At 31.2% G+C, this 23016-nt stretch overlaps 1 protein-coding gene across 2 annotated transcripts in view; it reads right to left on the bottom strand.

Annotated features, from left to right (window-relative positions):
* The window catches only part of LOC118191150 (uncharacterized), a 119580-nt gene that overhangs the window by 38843 nt on the left and 57721 nt on the right, over window positions 1–23016 (bottom strand). For both annotated transcript variants that reach the window (XM_035361957.2, XM_035361958.2), the window contains exon 2: window positions 18414–18543. In XM_035361957.2, the coding sequence (XP_035217848.1) occupies window positions 18414–18543 (130 nt within the window). The remainder of the gene's footprint in view (window positions 1–18413; window positions 18544–23016) is intronic.

Raw genomic sequence — 23016 nt, 5'->3', positions numbered from 1 at the left:
TAAATTCTCTCCAGAAAATTAAAAGTATGGCACTCAGGCCCAGTATAAACTGATGCATCAAATAAAGAATGCTCAGTTCTCTCCAAAAACAGCAATTTTTTTGCCGTCAGTGTCTCTGTCTTATGTTACAATTACAGCACTTCATCACTATCATTGAGTCTAAAAGGTTTTTCAGACTCAATGATAGTGATGAAGTGCTGCAATAACAGCTTAAAGTTTTTTAATTTACCAGTATCTTTTTTAATCAAAAGAGGTATGGGGAGGATTATTTAAATCGCTAGCAGATCAAGCAAGGAGCGTCAAATAAGGAGCGCTAAAGTTTCTTCATGAAGTTAAAATATACAGCATTCAAGACCACCATGAGCTGATATTGGTGATTAAGGTTTGTCAAACTCAAGGATCATTAGTGATCAAGAGCTATGATAACCGCTCAAAGCTTTTATATTTTCCATAATCGTTTTAAATCGAAACAGAAATGGAGAAGGTAATTTAAAGAGAACATATATTAAGTTCAAAAAAGAAAAGTTAAATTCTCTCCAGAAAATTAACAGCGTGACACTCTGGGCATACACAAGATGATTTGTGATCCAAGTCTGCTAAAACTATAAAATTGCATTTTATTTTATTATTTTCTCCGAAAGCTTTGAGTTAAAACCTTTAACTTTTACTAGGTTAGGGCCAGTAAGCTTTGAAAGATGAATGAAAGACCAAATTTCAGAACTTCGAATCTCGAAAAAAGTTCGAATTTTTCATGCTTAGAAATAATGATTTTCTTCTCATTTTAAATGTAAATAGAATGCAACATTTATGCACTTTGGATGCTTTTATAAACATTTAACTTAATGTATTGCGGTAAGGTTTCCACGCTCACCCTCCCCCCCCAAAAAAAAAAGAAAAGAAAAGAAAATTGTAATTTTAGAGAGTTCTACAGTCTACAAAGTGATTTTTCAATTGTCTTAACATACGAGTACTTTTTAGACCACTCTGCTAAAGTAAATAACAATAAGTAACAGCAATTGATGTAACATGAATACATAGATAGTAACATAATGATAACAAGAACCTTCTTCCTCAACTACAGGATTGAAATAACAATAAAAAGAAATATATATTTACATGAAAACAACACGAAGGAATTCAAGAACTCTCTACTTAAATACAGAAAACTAAGACCCCGGCTTCACTTATTCACCGAAATACGAACGAAATCAAATAAAAAAGAGTTTCTTGAAAACCTGATGGTAAAAGTAATTATAATTGGGATCCTTAATCAAGACCGAAACACTTTTGTGGCTATGTAATGAATGTAATGCATATCCTCAAAAATATTCCAGAACATTATGTGCAATGAAATATCAAAATAAATTTTTAATTAATATGGGTGCATCATATATACTTGTGAATAACACGTGTTGTTGCTGCTGATCCTGACTGGTTAGCCATTAGGTTAGACCAGATCCAAGACTCGTCAATATTTCTAATAGGAAGATAGGTCTTTTAAATAGGTCCTCTTTTACAAATCCCAAACAGGTAAGAAGATGTCCAGGAGTGAAATGATCAGTATTGCATTTCCTACAGATGCGGCAGATCTTATTTCCCCGATCAAATTTAAGGCACTTCAGGTGTCCACCTAGAAGCCTCGTCAAAGTAGTCTACTGAGCACGATTGCTCTCAAAATAAATAGCACCTCCCGGCTGACTGCCAAAGTCCCAATCATGACCCGGAGAAGAATGCCACGAAGATGTAACAGTAGATTTAACTCTCGAGCAGAAGTAGATAGAAAATGACAGTTCTGCATCAGGAGGAGCTGAGCGCGTGGTCAATGACATCACAGAGGGCGGGGCCAAAGGCAACGTCATCACACTAGGGGGCGTGGTTTCGAGTGGAGTTGAGTTGTTCGTAGACTACTGATTGAGTTGTAGACCTCCTGCTTTTCATTTAAAGTTAGTTTTTTTATATTGGCAACGGGAAATATTTTCTGCATCTTAATTTTGATGATATAGCGATGCTGCCCTCTCTTGACGAAAAAGTGAATTATATGTTTTAGAAATATATTTTTTAAGTCTGGTGTTAAAATTATTCAATGCGCGACTCTGAAAACAATGTAAAAGAAACAAATATAAAAAAAGACTTTCCTTTAATGATAGTTCATCATGTCATGAAAATGAAATTACAAGATAATTTGTTTTTATTACTCAATTTTATTCTGATACTTTTATCCTTTCTAGTTTTAAATGAAACTTTAACTTATTTCTTAGGTTTTCTGTTCATAATAACATATTCATTTACTGTCATATTTTTTTAATACTTAACACGTTACTAATTTGTAATATTTTATTTAATTTCCACATACTATTTTTTTTTCATACCTTTCATAAATTTCAGCATACCCTGATTTTTAACTTATATGTTTTATTTCACAAACGTTCCCGCACATGCTGTTTATTTGTTACATTACTTAATTTTAGATACAATTTAACTCTTTTTTTAACGTTATAATGTTCAATATATTCTGAATTTTAACTTCATTTACTTTTTTCAAACCACTCTAGTATTCTATACACACTTTAACTTAGTGGTATGAAATTGTATTTAAAAAGAAACGTTTATTTTTCGTGATCTTAGTTCTTTTACTAAATTTTCTACAAAATTTCTACTTTCTTTCACGTGTTTAACAATATCTTCCTTACATTACCGAATATTTTTTAAAAAAACTTAAGTCTATAACTGTTAACTGCTTTTCTTACGTTCATGATTTCCCTTCTGTGTTTATATTTCTTAATTCTAGCTTAACTTATTTATTATAATGTTTTTATTTCTGTCTCATCACTCGTAATTCCAACATTTTATCCCTTTTTATTCATTTTAACGATATGGATTGTTTTCATTTACTCCATATTCAAATTTTTCCTTACAATTTTTATAATACTTGTTTTATTCCTCGATCATAATAGATCATCTACAGGTTTTACTCAGAAATTTCCATTCACAACTTTACAGTTTAATACCATTTATATCTAAATGTATTTCTTTCTCATATAGTTTTATGATCTACAAAGTTTCTAACATCATATTTAGTTTTAAATCCCGATTACCTTTAAGTGTGTTGATAATTTTCATTTCTAATTTTACAACCACGCTCAGTGTTTCATCCACACATACCAAAATATTTCTTACATTTTCTGATATTTAGTCTATGTCATATTTCAGTACTTCAAATGAATTTACACTGCTCACACTATTATTTTTTCATGTTTTAGAGACACTAACTATACTAATTTTACTATTTTTCCTGCACTAATTGCATCTATGTCAGCACTCATGATAAACTAGCAATTGTTTTGCATCACATGCATAAAGAAATTCTTAAAACCAACTTTTTCAATATCGTACTCAAATTACTGTTTTCCAGATGGGAATTACCAGTATTCTTTGGTTTTACTCTGTTACATCTTTTTAAATTTTAACATCTTACTTTTAATTCTAACATACATCTTTTAAACAGTTTTTTCTTTTAATGATAGCCTTACCTTATTTGTTCAAATTAATTCTTTCATTCACCTTCTTTACTACCTTTCAGTACCTTCATAACTCACTATGCAAACGCAATGTCTTTCACTGACATTCTGTTTAATAATACCACAAGTTTCCTTAATTGACAAAAAGCGAATTATTTCTCATTTCAAAATAGAACTACTATATTTTTGCACAAACATTACCTTTATCCATTCAAGCCACCCCTTAACCTGTAACTGACGTAGCGATAGGAAAGGAGATTCTTATCATATGCTCTTTCGACAATTGAGGTTTCTAGAACTTCTTTGACAAGTATATCAATACCATCAGAAAATATACTTAACACTTTTACCCAGTTTAAAGGCAACATACTGTTATAAGAATGGTTTTAGTTAAATTTATAACACAAATAAACGCATTTTGTGCTAAATAGGCATAAACATTTAGATTCAGAATATTTCTTTTTAATCCGATGTAAGACTTGAATTTCATTCATGATACGGATTGTCTCTTGATTTTTTTTTTTGTTTACCTTACACTAATAGAAAATTTTTATTTTACAAGTTCAGCTTTTAATGAAATAGAAATAAAAACTACGATACACCTGCTGTTTTTAAGAAAAGGAACTTTGATATATTTCTGGAAATGTAAATGCTTTTAGAGTTTTCTTTCAATAACGTTGATTTTCATTACTTTACTAACTTCAATAATTCTCTTATTAGCTAATATGAATGAAAGAAGATTGTCAAAAATGTGACACAGTATAATTCTTACGAACATATGTACCTTTACCAGCATACAGATGTTACCGATTGAAATGAAGAAAGATACAGATATTTTACTCCAATCTACATTAAATTAAAAAAACAATATTTAAACTTTCATACATTCCAAAGAATAAACGAAAACTCAATAGATATTGTCATGTTTGCATATATGAGATAAAAGTTTTATGAATGGTATCTAAAGTAATGCTTAGAACTTCATAAAAGCGAACATTCACTATGTTAATACACATATCATCAGTTATTTACATTAATCAATGTAGTATTAATCATTACATGTACTATATGCATATATATTTAAAGTTTAATTGTCTTACAATTGAATAATTAACTATTGAGAGAAAGAGGTTCATATCTTACACTATTTAATTCACATGGAACAAATTTTTCCATCAACCACATTGAACCACGTTTATTAAATTCGCCAAAACTCTTTTATTTCTGCATTTTCACACTCACGACACATTTTAAATGTAACTATTGATTACCATTTCAAACACCGATATCATAACTCAGTGTAAAACTACATCATAACTCATTTTTTCCCTACTAACTACAATTTTATATATTCAAGAAGTACATCTAAGACATGATCATTTTCTATGTTCTAGCAAATCGATTCAATTGCGAACATACTATTAAGACTTGCGATTTTAGAAGACTTGCATGTATTAACGATGTCAACGTTTCTTCGTTTTTGTAAGATTCGTATCAAACCATGTCGCATTCGAATGTGGTGTGAGAGATCACTTTTTCTTTTAAACACTTGTAAACAATGGATGCAATTTATAAGAAGAGAAGTATCATGCTGTTTCAAAACATCATCATCAGCATATTTCTGTTTCTTTTGACACCAGGAAAATTTAAAAAAAAAAAAAAAAAGGTTCGTGAGATTTTCTTCAAATTCTGTTTTACTTGAAAGAAATGTCCGAACATTCAATACGATGTAAAGATTCATATTGTTTTAAATTCTTATGCTCACTAAATATTTTTTATCACGATTTACTCTTAAAAGTAACTTTATAAGTTTTCATATCCTTTTTACATGAAAAGAACTTGTGATTCTCACTACAAAATTCTAAGACGAGAAGCTTCGCGACTTTTCAAACTACAAACTTAAATTTCTTAGGACATACACTACATCTGATGTTTCTTTCATGAGATTTCAAATATCTCTTCAGATTACTCGTATTCAAGAAACCTTACAAATATATCACATAAGTTCAGCGAATAATCGCTTCATAAACTCTTAAATTTTCAACACGAGTGAATCACTTGAAGCATATACTGCACTGTAAACATGCAATACTTAAAAAAATTGTTATAAAAAATAAAAATACATTCATTTCACCAAGAAGCTTTTCTATTTAAATACATTTATTTATTTCCAAAGAACAAGTTTCTGTATTATACATAAAATATACTTAGAATTTTCTTTCATTAGTTAATATCAAATTAACAACAATATCCATTTACTGATATTTGATATACATGTTTGCTTTAAAATTAAAACTAAAATTTCAATATATTTCTATTAAAAAAAACATAATGAAAAAAAAAATACTCATAACATCAACCAAAGACAGAAATTTAAATAGAATAGCTGTACTTATATTAGTGCATTTTTATAATCTTCATAACATTTCGATTCAAAAAACCTATTACAAAATAAATGAAACATTTTTTTCTGCCTTAAAGAATCTCTTATATTTTTAAAATTAATACATAAAAATATATCTTCACCAATATATTTAATTCTGTTCTCAACACTTATTATAATGCAATCATGTCTTGTTTGTGAAGGATGATTTACAATGCAACCTTCGCATTTATATAGCTTTTTTATCACTGAATTTAATTCAGTTTTGATAGAGTTTATGAGTTCTTTAAAAAGTTCATCATCATCACTTACCATATCCGAACAATTGTTTTTACATTTGATTTGCAACGGTAAAATAATTTCAAAAATACTTTTATATAAAGTATTAGATACATCAGGAATAATTTCTTTCAATTTTTTTAAAATATCACAGTTTACTTTTAGGTATGTAGGTTTTAGTTTAAAAGAATTTTCATCTTGTTTAAAAACTTGTTGAAAAATACACTCACCTTCTTTGTTGAAAACTACCAACTCATTATTGCAAATGATGCTGGCACTCGTATAGACCAGATTAAATTCATATATTTTTGAGGAAAATTCTTGCCATGTTGCAGGAGTTATAACAACACCGCGTGTAGTAGGGTATAATATTTTATTTTGTTCCACACATTCACGTAGATGAATGTTCATTCTGTTTTCAAACTGATTTATGGACACAAAATATCCCTAACCAAGAGTCCACTGTGCAATCAACTTCGAACTTTCTTTTTTCTGTTCTCAATTATTCGGCATGAAGATATTTTCAGGAACAGATTTCATATAGTGGGCAAACCAGTCATCCTCTGGAAGTTCATCCTCATTATCTTCCAAGCGTCGTTTTTTGATTTTCGAAATTTTTATGTTTCGGAATGTGATACTAATTCTAGGATCTTTAACGTCAGGTTGAGAGGGTATTCCATGCATCCAAAATTGGTTCGTTGGGGGTTTCATTACAAGGAGAGTTCCATGAGTTAAGTCCACGCTTCGAGATGTGAAATTTCGCCTGGTAAATACCATTTGACGTTTTGCACCTAAACTGATGATAGGTATATCACTTTCAGGTTCGAGACAAGTTTCATTGTCTTTATGCGTTGAAATTTTCGCCACTCCGTCAGGATAATAGTTCAATAAAGCAAAATTATATTTTTTGCCAGTTATCGTTTCAACATAATCTTTTACATTTAGAAGAGTTTGAGTCCATGGTTCTACACAAATGCTCGTTCCAGAGAATTCGTAACTAAGTCCTTCATCACCAAAACCGAGTACTTTTCTTCGTGGAACATACTGAGTCCCATTAATTTCAAAACTAATATTTTTAAAATCATAATTTGATAGTTCATCTAGCAAAATATCAGCTTCATTTCGTGAATAAAATTCTTCGTATAATTCCACATTTAACTCTGTATCACATATATTCCTCATATTCGCTTTTGAATCTAACGACAATTCTGAATGATATAGAAATACGTAGCATTCTTAAATAGCAAAAATTATCTAAAACATACATTAACGAAATGATTTCATCAACACTTATCGTAATACATTCTTGTCATGTCTTGTTTGTGAAGCCAGTCTTTCCGGCGTCATATGTGTAAAAATAATCATGATAGGATAGTGGGAAAGAGTTATAGTGTCCTAATGTTGTTATTCTGAACCTCGATATTACATATATGCATAAGGAGAATCTTAAAAGCATCATCCACTTATCATGATAGAGTAATGGAAAATTTCTAAAACTCTGATAATCATACGCGAAAGAATGTATTATCTTAAGGTTGTTGTTGCTATTCCAAGTTTGACAATACATACAGAAGTGAAGGAAAACCCTTGATGAGTGCTGCACGTTATCATGATAACGTGAAGTCTACAGCTCTTATCAAGGATCTTGTAAAAAGGATATGAAAACTTATAAAGTTACTTTTAAGAGTAAATCGTGATAAAAAATATTTAGTGAGCATAAGAATTTAAAACAATATGAATCTTTACATCGTATTGAATGTTCGGACATTTTTTTCAAGTAAAACAGAATTTGAAGAAAATCTCACGAACCTTTTTTTTTTTTTTTTTTTTTTTTTTTTTTTTTTTAATTTTCCTGGTGTTAAAAGAAACAGAAATATGCTGATGATGATGTTTTGAAACAGCATGATACTTCTCTTCTTATAAATTGCATCCATTGTTTACAAGTGTTTAAAAGAAAAAGTGATCTCTCACACCACATTCGAATGCGACATGGTTTGATACGAATCTTACAAAAACGAAGAAACGTTGACATCGTTAATACATGCAAGTCTTCTAAAATCGCAAGTCTTAATAGTATGTTCGCAATTGAATCGATTTGCTAGAACATAGAAAATGATCATGTCTTAGATGTACTTCTTGAATATATAAAATTGTAGTTAGTAGGGAAAAAATGAGTTATGATGTAGTTTTACACTGAGTTATGATATCGGTGTTTGAAATGGTAATCAATAGTTACATTTAAAATGTGTCGTGAGTGTGAAAATGCAGAAATAAAAGAGCTTTGGCGAATTTAATAAACGTGGTTCAATGTGGTTGATGGAAAAATTTGTTCCATGTGAATTAAATAGTGTAAGATATGAACCTCTTTCTCTCAATAGTTAATTATTCAATTGTAAGACAATTAAACTTTAAATATATATGCATATAGTACATGTAATGATTAATATTACATTGATTAATGTAAATAACTGATGATATGTGTATTAACATAGTGAATGTTCGCTTTTATGAAGTTCTAAGCATTACTTTAGATACCATTCATAAAACTTTTATCTCATATATGCAAACATGACAATATCTATTGAGTTTTCGTTTATTCTTTGGAATGTATGAAAGTTTAAATATTTTTTTTTTTTAATTTAATGTAGATTGGAGTAAAATATCTGTATCTTTCTTCATTTCAATCGGTAACATCTGTATGCTGGTAAAGGTACATATGTTCGTAAGAATTATACTGTGTCACATTTTTGACAATCTTCTTTCATTCATATTAGCTAATAAGAGAATTATTGAAGTTAGTAAAGTAATGAAAATCAACGTTATTGAAAGAAAACTCTAAAAGCATTTACATTTCCAGAAATATATCAAAGTTCCTTTTCTTAAAAACAGCAGGTGTATCGTAGTTTTTATTTCTATTTCATTAAAAGCTGAACTTGTAAAATAAAAATTTTCTATTAGTGTAAGGTAAAGAAAAAAAAATCAAGAGACAATCCGTATCATGAATGAAATTCAAGTCTTACATCGGATTAAAAAGAAATATTCTGAATCTAAATGTTTATGCCTATTTAGCACAAAATGCGTTTATTTGTGTTATAAATTTAACTAAAACCATTCTTATAACAGTATGTTGCCTTTAAACTGGGTAAAAGTGTTAAGTATATTTTCTGATGGTATTGATATACTTGTCAAAGAAGTTCTAGAAACCTCAATTGTCGAAAGAGCATATGATAAGAATCTCCTTTCCTATCGCTACGTCAGTTACAGGTTAAGGGGTGGCTTGAATGGATAAAGGTAATGTTTGTGCAAAAATATAGTAGTTCTATTTTGAAATGAGAAATAATTCGCTTTTTGTCAATTAAGGAAACTTGTGGTATTATTAAACAGAATGTCAGTGAAAGACATTGCGTTTGCATAGTGAATTATGAAGGTACTGAAAGGTAGTAAAGAAGGTGAATGAAAGAATTAATTTGAACAAATAAGGTAAGGCTATCATTAAAAGAAAAAACTGTTTAAAAGATGTATGTTAGAATTAAAAGTAAGATGTTAAAATTTAAAAAGATGTAACAGAGTAAAACCAAAGAATACTGGTAATTCCCATCTGGAAAACAGTAATTTGAGTACGATATTGAAAAAGTTGGTTTTAAGAGTTTCTTTATGCATGTGATGCAAAACAATTGCTAGTTTATCATGAGTGCTGACATAGATGCAATTAGTGCAGGAAAAATAGTAAAATTAGTATAGTTAGTGTCTCTAAAACATGAAAAAATAATAGTGTGAGCAGTGTAAATTCATTTGAAGTACTGAAATAGGACATAGACTAAATATCAGAAAATGTAAGAAATATTTTGGTATGTGTGGATGAAACACTGAACGTGGTTGTAAAATTAGAAATGAAAATTATCAACACACTTAAAGGTAATCGGGATTTAAAACTAAATATGATGTTACAAACTTTGAAGATCATAAAACTATATGAGAAAGAAATACATTTAGATATAAATGGTATTAAACTGTAAAGTTGTGAATGGAAATTTCTGAGTAAAACCTGTAGATGATCTATTATGATCGAGGAATAAAACAAGTATTATAAAAATTGTAAGGAAAAATTTGAATATGGAGTAAATGAAAACAATCCATATCGTTAAAATGAATAAAAAGGGATAAAATGTTGGAATTACGAGTGATGAGACAGAAATAAAAACATTATAATAAATAAGTTAAGCTAGAATTAAGAAATATAAACACAGAAGGGAAATCATGAACGTAAGAAAAGCAATTAACAGTTATAGACTTAAGTTTTTTTAAAAAATATTCGGTAATGTAAGGAAGATATTGTTAAACACGTGAAAGAAATTAGAAATTCTGTAGAAAATTTAGTAAAAGAACTAAGATCACGAAAAATAAACGTTTCTTTTTAAATACAATTTCATACCACTAAGTTAAAGTGTGTATAGAATACTAGAGTGGTTTAAAAAAAGTAAATGAAGTTAAAATTCAGAATATATTGAACATTATAACGTTAAAAAAAGTGTTAAATTGCATCTAAAATTAAGTAATGTAACAAATAAACAGCATGTGCGGGAACGTTTGTGAAATATAACATATAAGTTAAAAATCAGGGTATGCTGAAATTTATGAAAGGTATGAAAAAAAAATAGTATGTGGAAATTAAATAAAATATTACAAATTAGAAACGTGTTAAGTATTAAAAAAATATGACAGTAAATGAATATGTTATGATGAACAGAAAACCTAAGAAATAAGTTAAAGTTTCATTTAAAACTAGAAGGATAAAAGTATCAGAATAAAATTGAGTAATAAAAACAAATTATCTTGTAATTTCATTTTCATGACATGATGAACTATCATTAAAGGAAAGTCTTTTTTTATATTTGTTTCTTTTACATTGTTTTCAGAGTCGCGCATTGAATAATTTTAACACCAGACTTAAAAAATATATTTCTAAAACATATAATTCACTTTTTCGTCAAGAGAGGGCAGCATCGCTATATCATCAAAATTAAGATGCAGAAAATATTTCCCGTTGCCAATATAAAAAAACTAACTTTAAATGAAAAGCAGGAGGTCTACAACTCAATCAGTAGTCTACGAACAACTCAACTCCACTCGAAACCACGCCCCCTAGTGTGATGACGTTGCCTTTGGCCCCGCCCTCTGTGATGTCATTGACCACGCCCTCAGCTCCTCAGCTCCTCCTGATGCAGAACTGTCATTTTCTATCTACTAGCAGATCTCCAAAAAGGCCAGGGTGCCAAAGTACCTTCCTTAGGCATTGAAGTACCTTCCTTAGGCAGGGCATCAGCCATTTATCACCACTGAGACCAATACGTATCAATATCCCCAGATGCACACTGGGGGAAAAGGGGGAGGGCAGTTCTACATCTCCCTTTCTATTGGGCTGATTGACGAAATTCAAATTGTTATCTCGAAAGTGCGACTTATATTAGATTTCTATACAGCATTGTTCTAATATAAGTATTTTGACACATAAATCGGACTTTTTTTGAAATAACATGCCAATGGTTTTCCGTATTTCGATTCTACAACTCAAATTATGCCTAAATACTAATTTTTGCAAAATGTGGTGCGAAATCTACGGATAAATTCAAAAATTTAACTTGGCGAATTTTTTTTTTCAGTTTGCACCACGAATAATTCACTTGGCGAACTTCTTAATTTATAGCAACCTACTTTCCTTTCCTTTTTTTCATTGCAGACGAGCGGAAAAAAAGTCATAGCTCATACTTTCAAATAATTTTAACAAATTGCGTAAACCACATTATTATCGCTTAGAACAAATATGCTATATTTCAAAACGCGCCAATATGTAAATGCATGTATATCGCAGAAAATTTTGAATAAAATGCAGGTGTGCCTAAAAATACATCTACTTTAAAATGATGTTAAAAATTTTATAGGTTATAATTCAAACATTTTTTCGAAACATTAATAAAAATGATTTAAAATACAAATTTTAAAAATGAATCATAAAAAATGGGGGAATTTTATTTGGAATGAACCTAAATTTCGAAATGTGAAAGAAAGAATCAAATAAGTTTAATAAGAAAAGAGATATTAACAAATATATGCCAAATTCAATTAACAATGAGGAGCTAAAACTTTGAGAGCTATTTTTTTTTTAAACTACTCGTGCGATTTTTACAGAACTTGGCAGTTTGGTGTAATTTGAGTCGTAGAATCCAAATATGAAAAGAATGGATATATCATTTCAGAGAAAGGTCCGATTTTATATCAAAATACCTATATTAGAACAATGCTATATATAAATCTAATACACATCCTAAGTCGCGCTTTCGAGACTTGAAAAACGCAATTTTAATTTCGTCAACCAGCCGATTAGAACGGAAGACATAGAACTGTCTTTTTTCCCCCTGCGCAGTGTACATCATGACGGAAAGAGAGTTTTTGCAGTAAAGGCAAAACAGAGTGTGAAGTCTTATCAACAATACACGAGGCCAATTTTGCAGATGCTATATAGAACTGAGACTGTCAGTCAAAATTCAGATATCTTTGTAAGCAGTGCAATTGTATGCAGCATTAAGCCCTCAATTGCCATAAGCTCAATACGTGTACTTTGCTGCACAGACCTTTCGAACAATTAAAAATAGACTCAAATGACTCTGGGAAATTTAATATGCCAGTGAAAGATTCCTTTTTGAATAACTTTTCCTGCAGTGAAAAGGAACACATGATTTTTTTTTGTACTAGCAGCGATGGACAATAGAGCACTTATTACGTCCCCCCCCCGAAAAAAAAACATATTATCTTATAGTGTAAAATTTCAAGGCTATTCTTATTTGATTCAGTTGAATTAAATGCATTTGGGAATGAATACTATGCTTACCGCAGAAATTCATATTTAGTTAGTCTTCAGTACTAAACTGAGAATTTTATTAGGAGAAGAAAAAAGATATTAAAGTTACATAGAGTACAAACAATATTATAATTAATAGGTGGAAAGAATGAAATTACAACTAAATTTTTACGATTATGATTAGTCCATATCCGCACGTACATATTATTTAAATATATAATATATGCATCATATTTTGCACGATTAAAAGAATTTAGATTTATTCTCTATTCTCTAAAGAGAAAAAAAAAGTTTTATATACAAATGAAGAAATTGCAGTGGTGTGATAACTGCATTATTTTGCAATGACACCATTTCTAAGCAAAACTGTTTTTGTCACTTAGGCAAACAAAAGTTTTATTTTGTTTTTCCTTCTTCTGTTCGATATTAAAGGTACGTAGATCATTTCACTACACAGGAAATGTTATGTCTATAAAAGTCACGACAAGGTTGAAAAAAACGGCGGGAATCATAATGTGTTTGTGAAAAAGGACTGTTTTGTTTTCCTGTTGCATTCCTTTGCATTTTCTCTTTTATTCTGATCAGAATTTGCGGCAATCACAATTTTTTCTGATGAGCGCTTCTACTATATATCAACAAAACTCAACTTTTCAAGGTTTCTACAGACTTACTTCTTACCTTTTGGAAACAGAGAACGTGAGAAATTACTTGTGCTTTCGTCGCGATTAGAACCACGGATTTTCAAACTGGTAGGTAGACGGTGTAACCACTTACTCTAAGAACGCACATAAAGGGGAAATGCGATTATTCCTTATAATATGAAAAACGGAAAAGACCGCAAAAGTTCGGTTTTCCTAATCTCAAATATTTTTCAAGGCTCGTAGGATTACATGATTCGAATAACTGCTAGTATTTCGGCTACACGAAAAAGCCGGATTGGGACATTGAAAAAGCTTTGGATCTAATGGATCTCGAAAAGATTGGACACTCAAAAAATGCTTGGAATCCAATGAATCTCAAAACGGTTGTGCCAGATATTTTTTATTATCGCAGCATTCACTAAAAAAAGGGGGAATCGCGTTTGTTGCAATTTTAATTGACCTTGATAACCCCTCGTACACTAACCCTGAGTGAAACTTTTTTTTTTTTTTTGGATAAACTTCAACATTCTGCGTTTAGTATTTATCCACACTAATTCCAGAAGTAATTCTATCTCCTCTACAGATGCTTTGATTAAAACGGATTCTGATAAAATATCAAACATTGGAATTGTTATTCAAAGAAGCTATATCAGGGTTATTGAAAAATTTTGCTTCAATATTCAGGAATTTTAGTCATGCACAATAAACTCTATTTCAACTTTTTTAATAAATATAGGTGTATTTTATAAAATTGAATCTTAAATATGATTTATGTTGAACACTTCGAAATTGTTCGGTAAGTCTTTTGCTTCGTTCTTCGAGTTATTCTTAAATGAAGTATTACAGAACCTTTTAGGATTCAAAGTCAGGAAAATTTACGATTCGTATTCACATTTGAGAAAACTTACGATTCGTTCCACCTTTAGAAAAAAAGAGAACTCCGGCTTTTGTTAATTCACGGATTATCCGGATATTTATTGCCCTTTTATCCCAAATGAGCAGTAGCAAATAAGTGCTATTAAGTTTTGAAACAGCATTTCGTGTTGAAGCACTAAAAGCGTTGCATCATTTCTCAAATTGTTGCCATCGAATATTATCGCCCTGTATTATACTTAATTAAATAATGAAGAATCTGCATGAATGTATATATATTTCTCGCATTATGAAAAAGTAACACTATCTAGAGCTATTAAATTTTGAATAAAGTAGTCCTCCACTCGAAACTGAACATCTGGAAGCCCGAATTTGAAATTTGTTTTATTGTCTACTTCATATTTTGTAAAACTTTAACGAATTTTTGATTAACAAACTCAACGATTTCAAAGCAAGCAATGGCAACACACTATGGAAAAAAAAAATATTTTTATCTCCAGGGCACGAGACGGCCTATCCGAAATTCTTCAGGTATGCCGTTTTTAAATATTTTTATCCCAAAGGGAGCTTAGCCTAAATGCTCCCGAAACATGCATGTGTATGTAAATGAAAAAAATACCCTTTGGGCGTAGTATCAAATTTGAAAGCTTTCAGATAATATATCTCCCTATATATACATATATGTATATATTATTTTTTTAAGATAATGATGCAATGCCATAAACGAGAACAATTTAACCTGCAGTTTAAACTGGTTTATTCAACGATTTATTTAAAGCACACGGAAGGGATACACTGTGTGCGTGAAATACCTTCGATCTTCGACCTCACAGCAGCTGTTTTAATGTTTTCCACAAACGGAAAACAACGGAAAACGGGCAGTGCAAGCTGAACACACTAACTGATCTTAATCACTCCATGACCTCGTTTTACGTTTGAAAGCCCCGCCTTGTTAAGAAACGTGCAGCTAGCTACCTTTTGAGTACATCAATTTAAGAATAGCTGACTGTACACGAGGAAGCTGACTGTAGCGGTTTTATGAGCATGAATATTAATGTATGAATATTAATCTCTTACGAAAATTTATATTTAGATGCTGAAATAATAGAAAATGAGAAACAGGAGGAAAATATTTTGAATTTCAAAACGAAAGTTAAACGTGAAATAAAGATTTTTGTACATCAAAATACTTTTGAAAGCCTCATCAATTATTATTGATTTTGTAATTCAAAGTATTTCAATTTATGTAAATGATTCATTCACGCTAATAACGAAGTTACATTTTTTAAGGTCATTATTAGCAGGAAAAGTACTAGTTTCGGTTCAGGAACTTGATATATCTGACGTAAATTAGGATGCAGCTATTAAGATTATTATTAATGAATAACAATTCATTATGAATCATAATCGGCAGGGTAATGATTTAATGAATAAAATGAAGATATATTGATGAGCTTTGAATGAAATCGGTAGATATTCTCTTCTCTCCTTTTATACCAAAGCACTTTCCATCTTTACTTCAACAAAGATCGCAAAATTTTACAACCTAACATTATTGAGAACTTAAATTCATCATATGTCTGAAATGTTTTAAACTTTTATTTTCCATACTTAGAGAAACTACGAACAAATGACTTAAAAAAATTCTTAAAATATAACCTTTAACCTTATAAGGCATTTTTTCCCTCCCTTCCACATGTGGTGCAACTGGAAGTATACTCGACGCGTATTGACACTGCACATTTTTTTCGTCGTCTCATGCTTAAAAAAAAAAAAAAAAAAAAAAAAAAATTAAAAGGGGGTATATAAGGTATTTTCTCCCTCCTTTCTGCATACTTTCGTGGTGTAATTGGAAGAACACTCGACGCGTATTCGAGACGTATGTCCAGGGTTCGAGACCTGGCGATGGCCCTGCACATTTTTCATGCGTCCTGCTTCAAAATTAGCCTAATGACCGTTCAGCCTTTCATTGTCTACTAAATAATTTAGTTCATTTTATCTGCCAGATAAAGTCACGATACTAATGCATGTGTAACACAGCAAAGCGTCAATTATTCAGAACATTTTTCTATCAAGTAAAACCAAGCTTTTACTAACGTAACAATTTCGATACCAAATGACTCTTATGTATGTGCGTATGTGTTATATACATGTGTATATATAACGCTGCTTGATGAAAGAAATGAAGCATTTTTAATACATTAATGTACCCAAAAGTAACAGGAAAAACCAAAATTCTTATTCTAGTAAGAACAAAAATTTTTGTTGCTAGTACGGTTTCATTTATACTTTAAGTGACAGATGTACAAAAATCGGCCATACTGATAGAAGTTATTCGTCATCATGTGATAGAAATTACAGCTGATCCTTATTCGATGCTGTGTAGGTGTCATATACCGTCTAATGGTAATCATTACACTAAGCATTTGTAATCCTAGCTGCTTTGCTAACTGTGCTGCGACACAGTACGAAGTTATAACAAAACTGAAGCAAAACCTCTCAGTGAAAAATGTAATCATTCTAGCAACAAAAAAATTCATTTAAAAAAACAAACTCGGAATTTCTGCGAAAATCACATGACGTGTCATTATTCTTATTTTTATTGTGAAATTTTTCTTAACGCTTTAACCTAAAATGCACTTGAATAAGGAAGAAATGTCGAATGTTTAACTAAATACCCCTATTGATATTAGGATCAAAATTAAGACATAATTCATCATGAATGAGGAGATTGCAGTCATTTCCAGAGGGAATGAATTTCTTTTAAATTTCAAGGGATATTTTTTGGTTTATATTTTTTTTACCTTTTCACTTTTTTAGCCTTATTCTTTTGGTATTAGATTTTAATTGCATATATATCTTTAATTAATTTACGATATACATAAATGAATTGTAAGCGAACTGTAAATAAGTGAATAACACAAGTGACTACCATGAATGTGACGAGCAAATATTACATAGGAGCTCTGCAAGTATCTCAGCAGCATATGTGATATACATTAATATACCCAGTTGATAATTATTGGGTACTTTTTATGCACCTAAATAACTTTTTATATCCAAGTTTCCACTGACTTTTACAGTAAACATTCTCTGAAAACTCAGAATCACAAAGCATGAAACATTGCCAAAATCCTCATTCAGCACAGTCAAAGTCTTGACAAGGTCTCTTTAATAACCACAGGTCACAAATATCCATCGTCCGAAGTTACTTTATAAATTACGCTACAAATTTTAACATTCTATAGAGATTTTTGGCTGTGGCCTAGCGTTAATGGACCAACTGAGTGCAAATGCTGATAGTCATATAACAGGCGGTACAAAACACAGCTGGTGATAAGTAATTAAGTTACTTCGATATTTTCAATTCTTCAGCAACTTGCCGATTAAAATGCCCGAATTCTCCATGAGCTTCTGTTTAACCATTACTATAACCTGTTCGCTATTCTTTCTTTTTTAACTCTTTTTCCAAAATTTTGATTAGCATCATCTTCTTCATACTGTTTTAATACATAGACTTTGATCTTTGCATACTGCACTGTAAGTACATAAATCACTTTTTTGGTAGTTGGGGGATTATTTTTCTAATATTTAATTGAAAGCCACAATTATAAAACTATACTCTTTTGTTCTAAATAATGTGGTACCATTTTGTAAACCTACCTAGCATTTCACTGTAACTGCTACTGCTCTGAAGAAAATGAATCACTGCTAGAATTCAAACTTGAAACATTGGTATATTTACTTTGTTAATTCCTTCTTCACCAACATAAATTTCTCATTCTTATCTAGAACACTGTTACATTGGGTGTGTTTTCATGTACAGTGAGACAATTTATTAGTATACATTTAATGATACTTACGCGCAGTGAGCAGTCATATCCATCCTATTCATATCATTAATCCTTCTTTGTACATTACGCCTGAGCCCATCCAGGCACTGTCGCATTCTGTCTCTGGAGCATCCTCTTTGAGCTAACAGTCCAGGAAATACTGCAAAAAGAAAAACACATTAATTAATCAAAAAAAGCTTCTTAATATGCCATCGTCTATTCAACAAATTCAAAACATTTAACGCATAAAATATCCTAAATTTTTTTGAATCCGAACATTTTTAAGATTCGCATTCGAAAACATTTATCTAGGAGATAAAATTTTAGACATTAGAATATCGTTTCCCTGAAATCTTTTTTCTCTCGCATTAAAACTTTGGAGTTCTAACCACAAAAACTGTTAAATATTTTAACTGTAAACTGTGCTAAAATTAATTTTCTTTACAACCTTTCGTCATAAAAGCATGCACCTGTTGCAATATTAGTGGACGTGAAAAGAAAGACGTGAAAGACCAATATCACCCAGCGGCGACCCTGAATACCGCACTTTTAATTTCTGGAAGAGAATTTAGCATTCCATATTTAGTGGTTATCTATCTATGCTCGAAATAATCTTCTCCCTTTACACTTGTTTTTACAAGATTGTAAAATGTCAAGCATTTAGACTTGATAGGGAGATCTCCCACCAAGATGGCCTTAGACGGGGTAACAAATACTGAGTGAAGTCCAGCTCCCCTAAAAGTGAAAAACCAGTCTGAGGTTTAATCGGCAGGAATAGTCTATGGTATAACTGGTAAGTCCGGCAGTCTGCGGTATAACCGGTAGGAAAAACAGCCTGCATCCAGTCCAACTACAAACGACGACAACCAGCGTCCTGGTCGTATTTAAAAAGTAAGGCACAAAATTCTCTGCTAATTAAAGCACCGGAAAAACATAGTTGGATTAAGACAGTACACGGTATCTATCCCTTTGTGGAGTTCTCCAGAGGAGAAGGGTTAATTACAAAGAAGCGGGTTTCAGGACCCTTGGCCTTCTAAACACATCTCCGAGAATGTGGACTTCAATCGAAAATATTAGCTTAATCGCGAACGGTTTTAAGTAAAACCAAATATGAAATCTGCGTTTCATGAAAAATAAATTTGAGTCTAATTAAGGTAATTTAAAATTAATTCAAACTCAATGTTTATTTACTGTTCGCCAGTTATCTACAAATTGGCGCTGTGGAGGGGCTCAGTAAATTTAGATAAAATATAAAAATTAACCCGATGTATATTGGTAAGCTATGGGTGAGCTTCCAGGTGAGGCACGATGCAGTAAATTATAAAGAAAAGTATATACTAATGTTAAATCACTGAGGTTGTTAAGCACATTGATTAAATGCGAAGAATAAATTACAGGTTTTATGCTTGCTACCCCAATGTATGCACTCTGACACATGGCTATTAACAGTGTCTTAGAAGAAAGATACAAATCTTATATTTTGCGCTATATAAACATTTGCCAACTCATATGAATAATAAATACGTGGTGATGCAACGTAACTGTAATGATACCATTTCGAAATTTTGGAAAATTTTCAGCTAAATATATTCAAACTGAACGTTAGCACTGCCTATCAACGCCGTTGCTTACTTGTGACTTAAGGGTTCTTAGTCACCGATACCGAGCAATGCAGTTTTTCATGTGCAATCAGAAAATTTCCTGAAGCATAAGAATAACATTTAGTTTAACGTAATATGGCGGTCTAGAAATTTTGGAAAGACTATAATAAGAATGATACTATAAAATCAACATAGATGTACCATCTGGCCCTGAATACATACCCTTCATTGGTAAAAACAGTATTTCACAACGTTCTCTAGAACTACAGATTGTCAGGTAATTGCATGTTACACACATAAAACATTACTTAAAAAAGCTCCTCGTGATAAGCTGTTTCGAATAGGATAGCGTGATTCCGAAATCCCCAACTACTGTTAGTACTCTTAGTTAACACTATTAGTACTCTAGCAATAGAACGCATTTGCGAGTATTGCTCTTCGGAGAGGCACTGATTGGCAATGAAGAGCGGAATAGCAAACACCATGAGCAAGATATAGGACAAAAGCCATTGGGTAAGCTAGAAGACTCATGCAAGAACAGATGTTTATACTGTTAGAAAGAAAACCGCCTAAAGCTTCGCCCTCATAAAAATCTAGTCACCTTTCGGAAAGTTTGAAAAGATACGGAACTTCGTAACAGTCCCCAGGTATAAAGATGTTCTTATGAAGATCAGTTTCTGTCTCGCAAAAATCAACCTGCGTAAAGGTGCTTGCACCTTTATGCCGGGTCCCTGTTATGCAAACAGGATTTTAGTTTTATACTCTGATTAGCAACTGAAATGGAAATTCTACTTGCTTAAAAGTTCTCGGTGTTGTGCGCACATCTTTATGCCAGAGCACCCTTAGGAAAAATTCTGTCTTTCCGAACAATTTCGAACAAACTTTCATTAAAGTGACGTTTCCTTTACTATGAGGAGCCGTAATGAAAGCGTGTAAATCCGCGGAAAAATGTCACATACAACTAAAAGTGAAATCTATCCAGCACTTCAAGCAATGTGGCGAGAAACATAGCCACCGAAGGGATTTTGTGTATTGAAAAACATGATGGTTATTTCCAGCAGCTTCTTTACAAGATTACTCTTATTGTTCACTCTTGTTACTAATAATTCTCCGATTAATACTGCACACTTGAAACAAAATAAATCAGAGAAAAAATAAATGGGTATTTTTTTTATGAAAGTTCATCTGCTTTTGAATTGTTCTGTATTAATCTCAAACGCAAAAATAAAGGGCCATTTCTACAGCTGCAGTGCTGAAATATTTTATGCCCTACTGAACAAATAGATACGATTCACTTATTTCCTACGAATTGCTACCCTTGCGAAATTAAGGTTGTTTTCTCATGTGCTGCATTATTATTGATTTCGCAAACATCCTAATGATATTTAAACTGCGGACAGACTTTATTAACCTACTAAAATCGGGAACGAATAAAAAAATGGCAATTTTTTTAAGAAATCGGAAATGAAAATTATTCCTACAGTAGTTCCTCTGTATCCAATATATACGAAGATTTAACTTCGTTAAATCTTAATACTGTCAATTTCCGATTAATCGAATAGCAAATTAGTCCGGAAATGGCTTAAGAAAATGATAAGTTTGTTTATAGTAAAACGATGGAAAAATTATTGCTACAGATCATCCAGATAAAGTAAAGTTCAGTATTAATACACAAAGGAAGAAACAAATTCGTGGCATAACAGCAGCTATAGTAAATGAAGTCACACTATTCATGAAATGGTTTTATCTATAACAGCAGCTAATTTAATTGCATATAGCCGGGAATATATAACTACTGTAAAATTATCCGTTAAAACAAATTAAAGGAACAGCTGTTCATTTTGTTTCTGTTGACTTCTGTCGAAATATACAAAAAAAATCTGAAGGATTCAGATTTTAACAATCGCCCAAAAGGATCTGTCAAGGTTTTTTACGCTCTCGCTGAGCTCGCAGTCTACTAGTGTGTGGCTGCACTCGCTCTTGCTAACCACCCTTATTTTTTGTCTATTTTACTTTCTTGTACGAAGTAAAAAGGAAGTACTCTAATCGCGAAAAGTTTCAGGCAGCATATTTCAACTAAAATATCCATTTTGACCGCTATCGAATGCAATTTAACGATGTTTTTGAGTGACATCTGTACGTAAGGACAGAATAAAAGACTCTTTTACTCCAAAAAAACTATAAAACTGCTGTAAAAGGAATTCTGAAGAGAATTTTTCGTGGTGTCTATACGTACGTATGTATCTCGCATAACTCAAAAACGAGTAGCCTCAGTAAGTTGAAATTTTGTATATAGGACTGCTATAACATGTAGATATGCACCTCGTATTTTGGTTGCAATCGGCCGCACCAAACGTGTATAAATATATTTATATATATATCCACTCTGTTACCCGGCTCAGTGAGCTCAGTCTCTTTATTCTTATATGTTTGTAAGTTGTGCATTTTTTGCTTTAAAAATGATTGAATTATGTTGTTCTTATCTTCCGGCTAAGGTTTTTATGCCTTTACGAAATCTGCAAGCAATATTTGTAGAATTATCAACAATTTAAAAGCTGTTTATGTGCGAGCCTAATTTTTAAATAACATGGCGGACATATTTGTTTACATTTGAAACAGCAGAATAGTAGATTTGTTGCCAATCTAAAGAGATTAAACTTCGCAACAAAAAAGATAACGCCTTCATTTATTATTGCGAATTAAATCATCCTTAATCGTTTCTGGAATTTTTTCGAGGAAATAAGTGTTTAACATTTACTTCGTAATTTTGAATATAGATATTTTGAGTTTTTATGTATTGCCTTGTCGCAAGTGAGAATTGAATTAATTGAATGAGAAATACTGAATCGTCTGTGAAAAAACTGTTTCTTTTTTGTTTTGTTTGCTTAAATCTTTTATACATCGTTCTAGATTTATTATAGTATTTGAATAGAACATGTGGCAACGATTAGATAATTCTTCAAATGTTATAAATTTTATGCATTCTGAGTTATAATATGAACGAAATATAACGCTGTTAAGTGAAACTAGGG

This window comes from Stegodyphus dumicola, chromosome 3, assembly GCF_044657685.1.
Source record: "Stegodyphus dumicola isolate Sdum_Otavi_A_Nest chromosome 3, ASM4465768v1".
NCBI lineage: Eukaryota > Metazoa > Arthropoda > Arachnida > Araneae > Eresidae > Stegodyphus > Stegodyphus dumicola.
The sequence above is the reverse complement of the archived record's forward strand: the minus strand, read 5'-3'. Positions and strand labels throughout refer to the sequence as shown.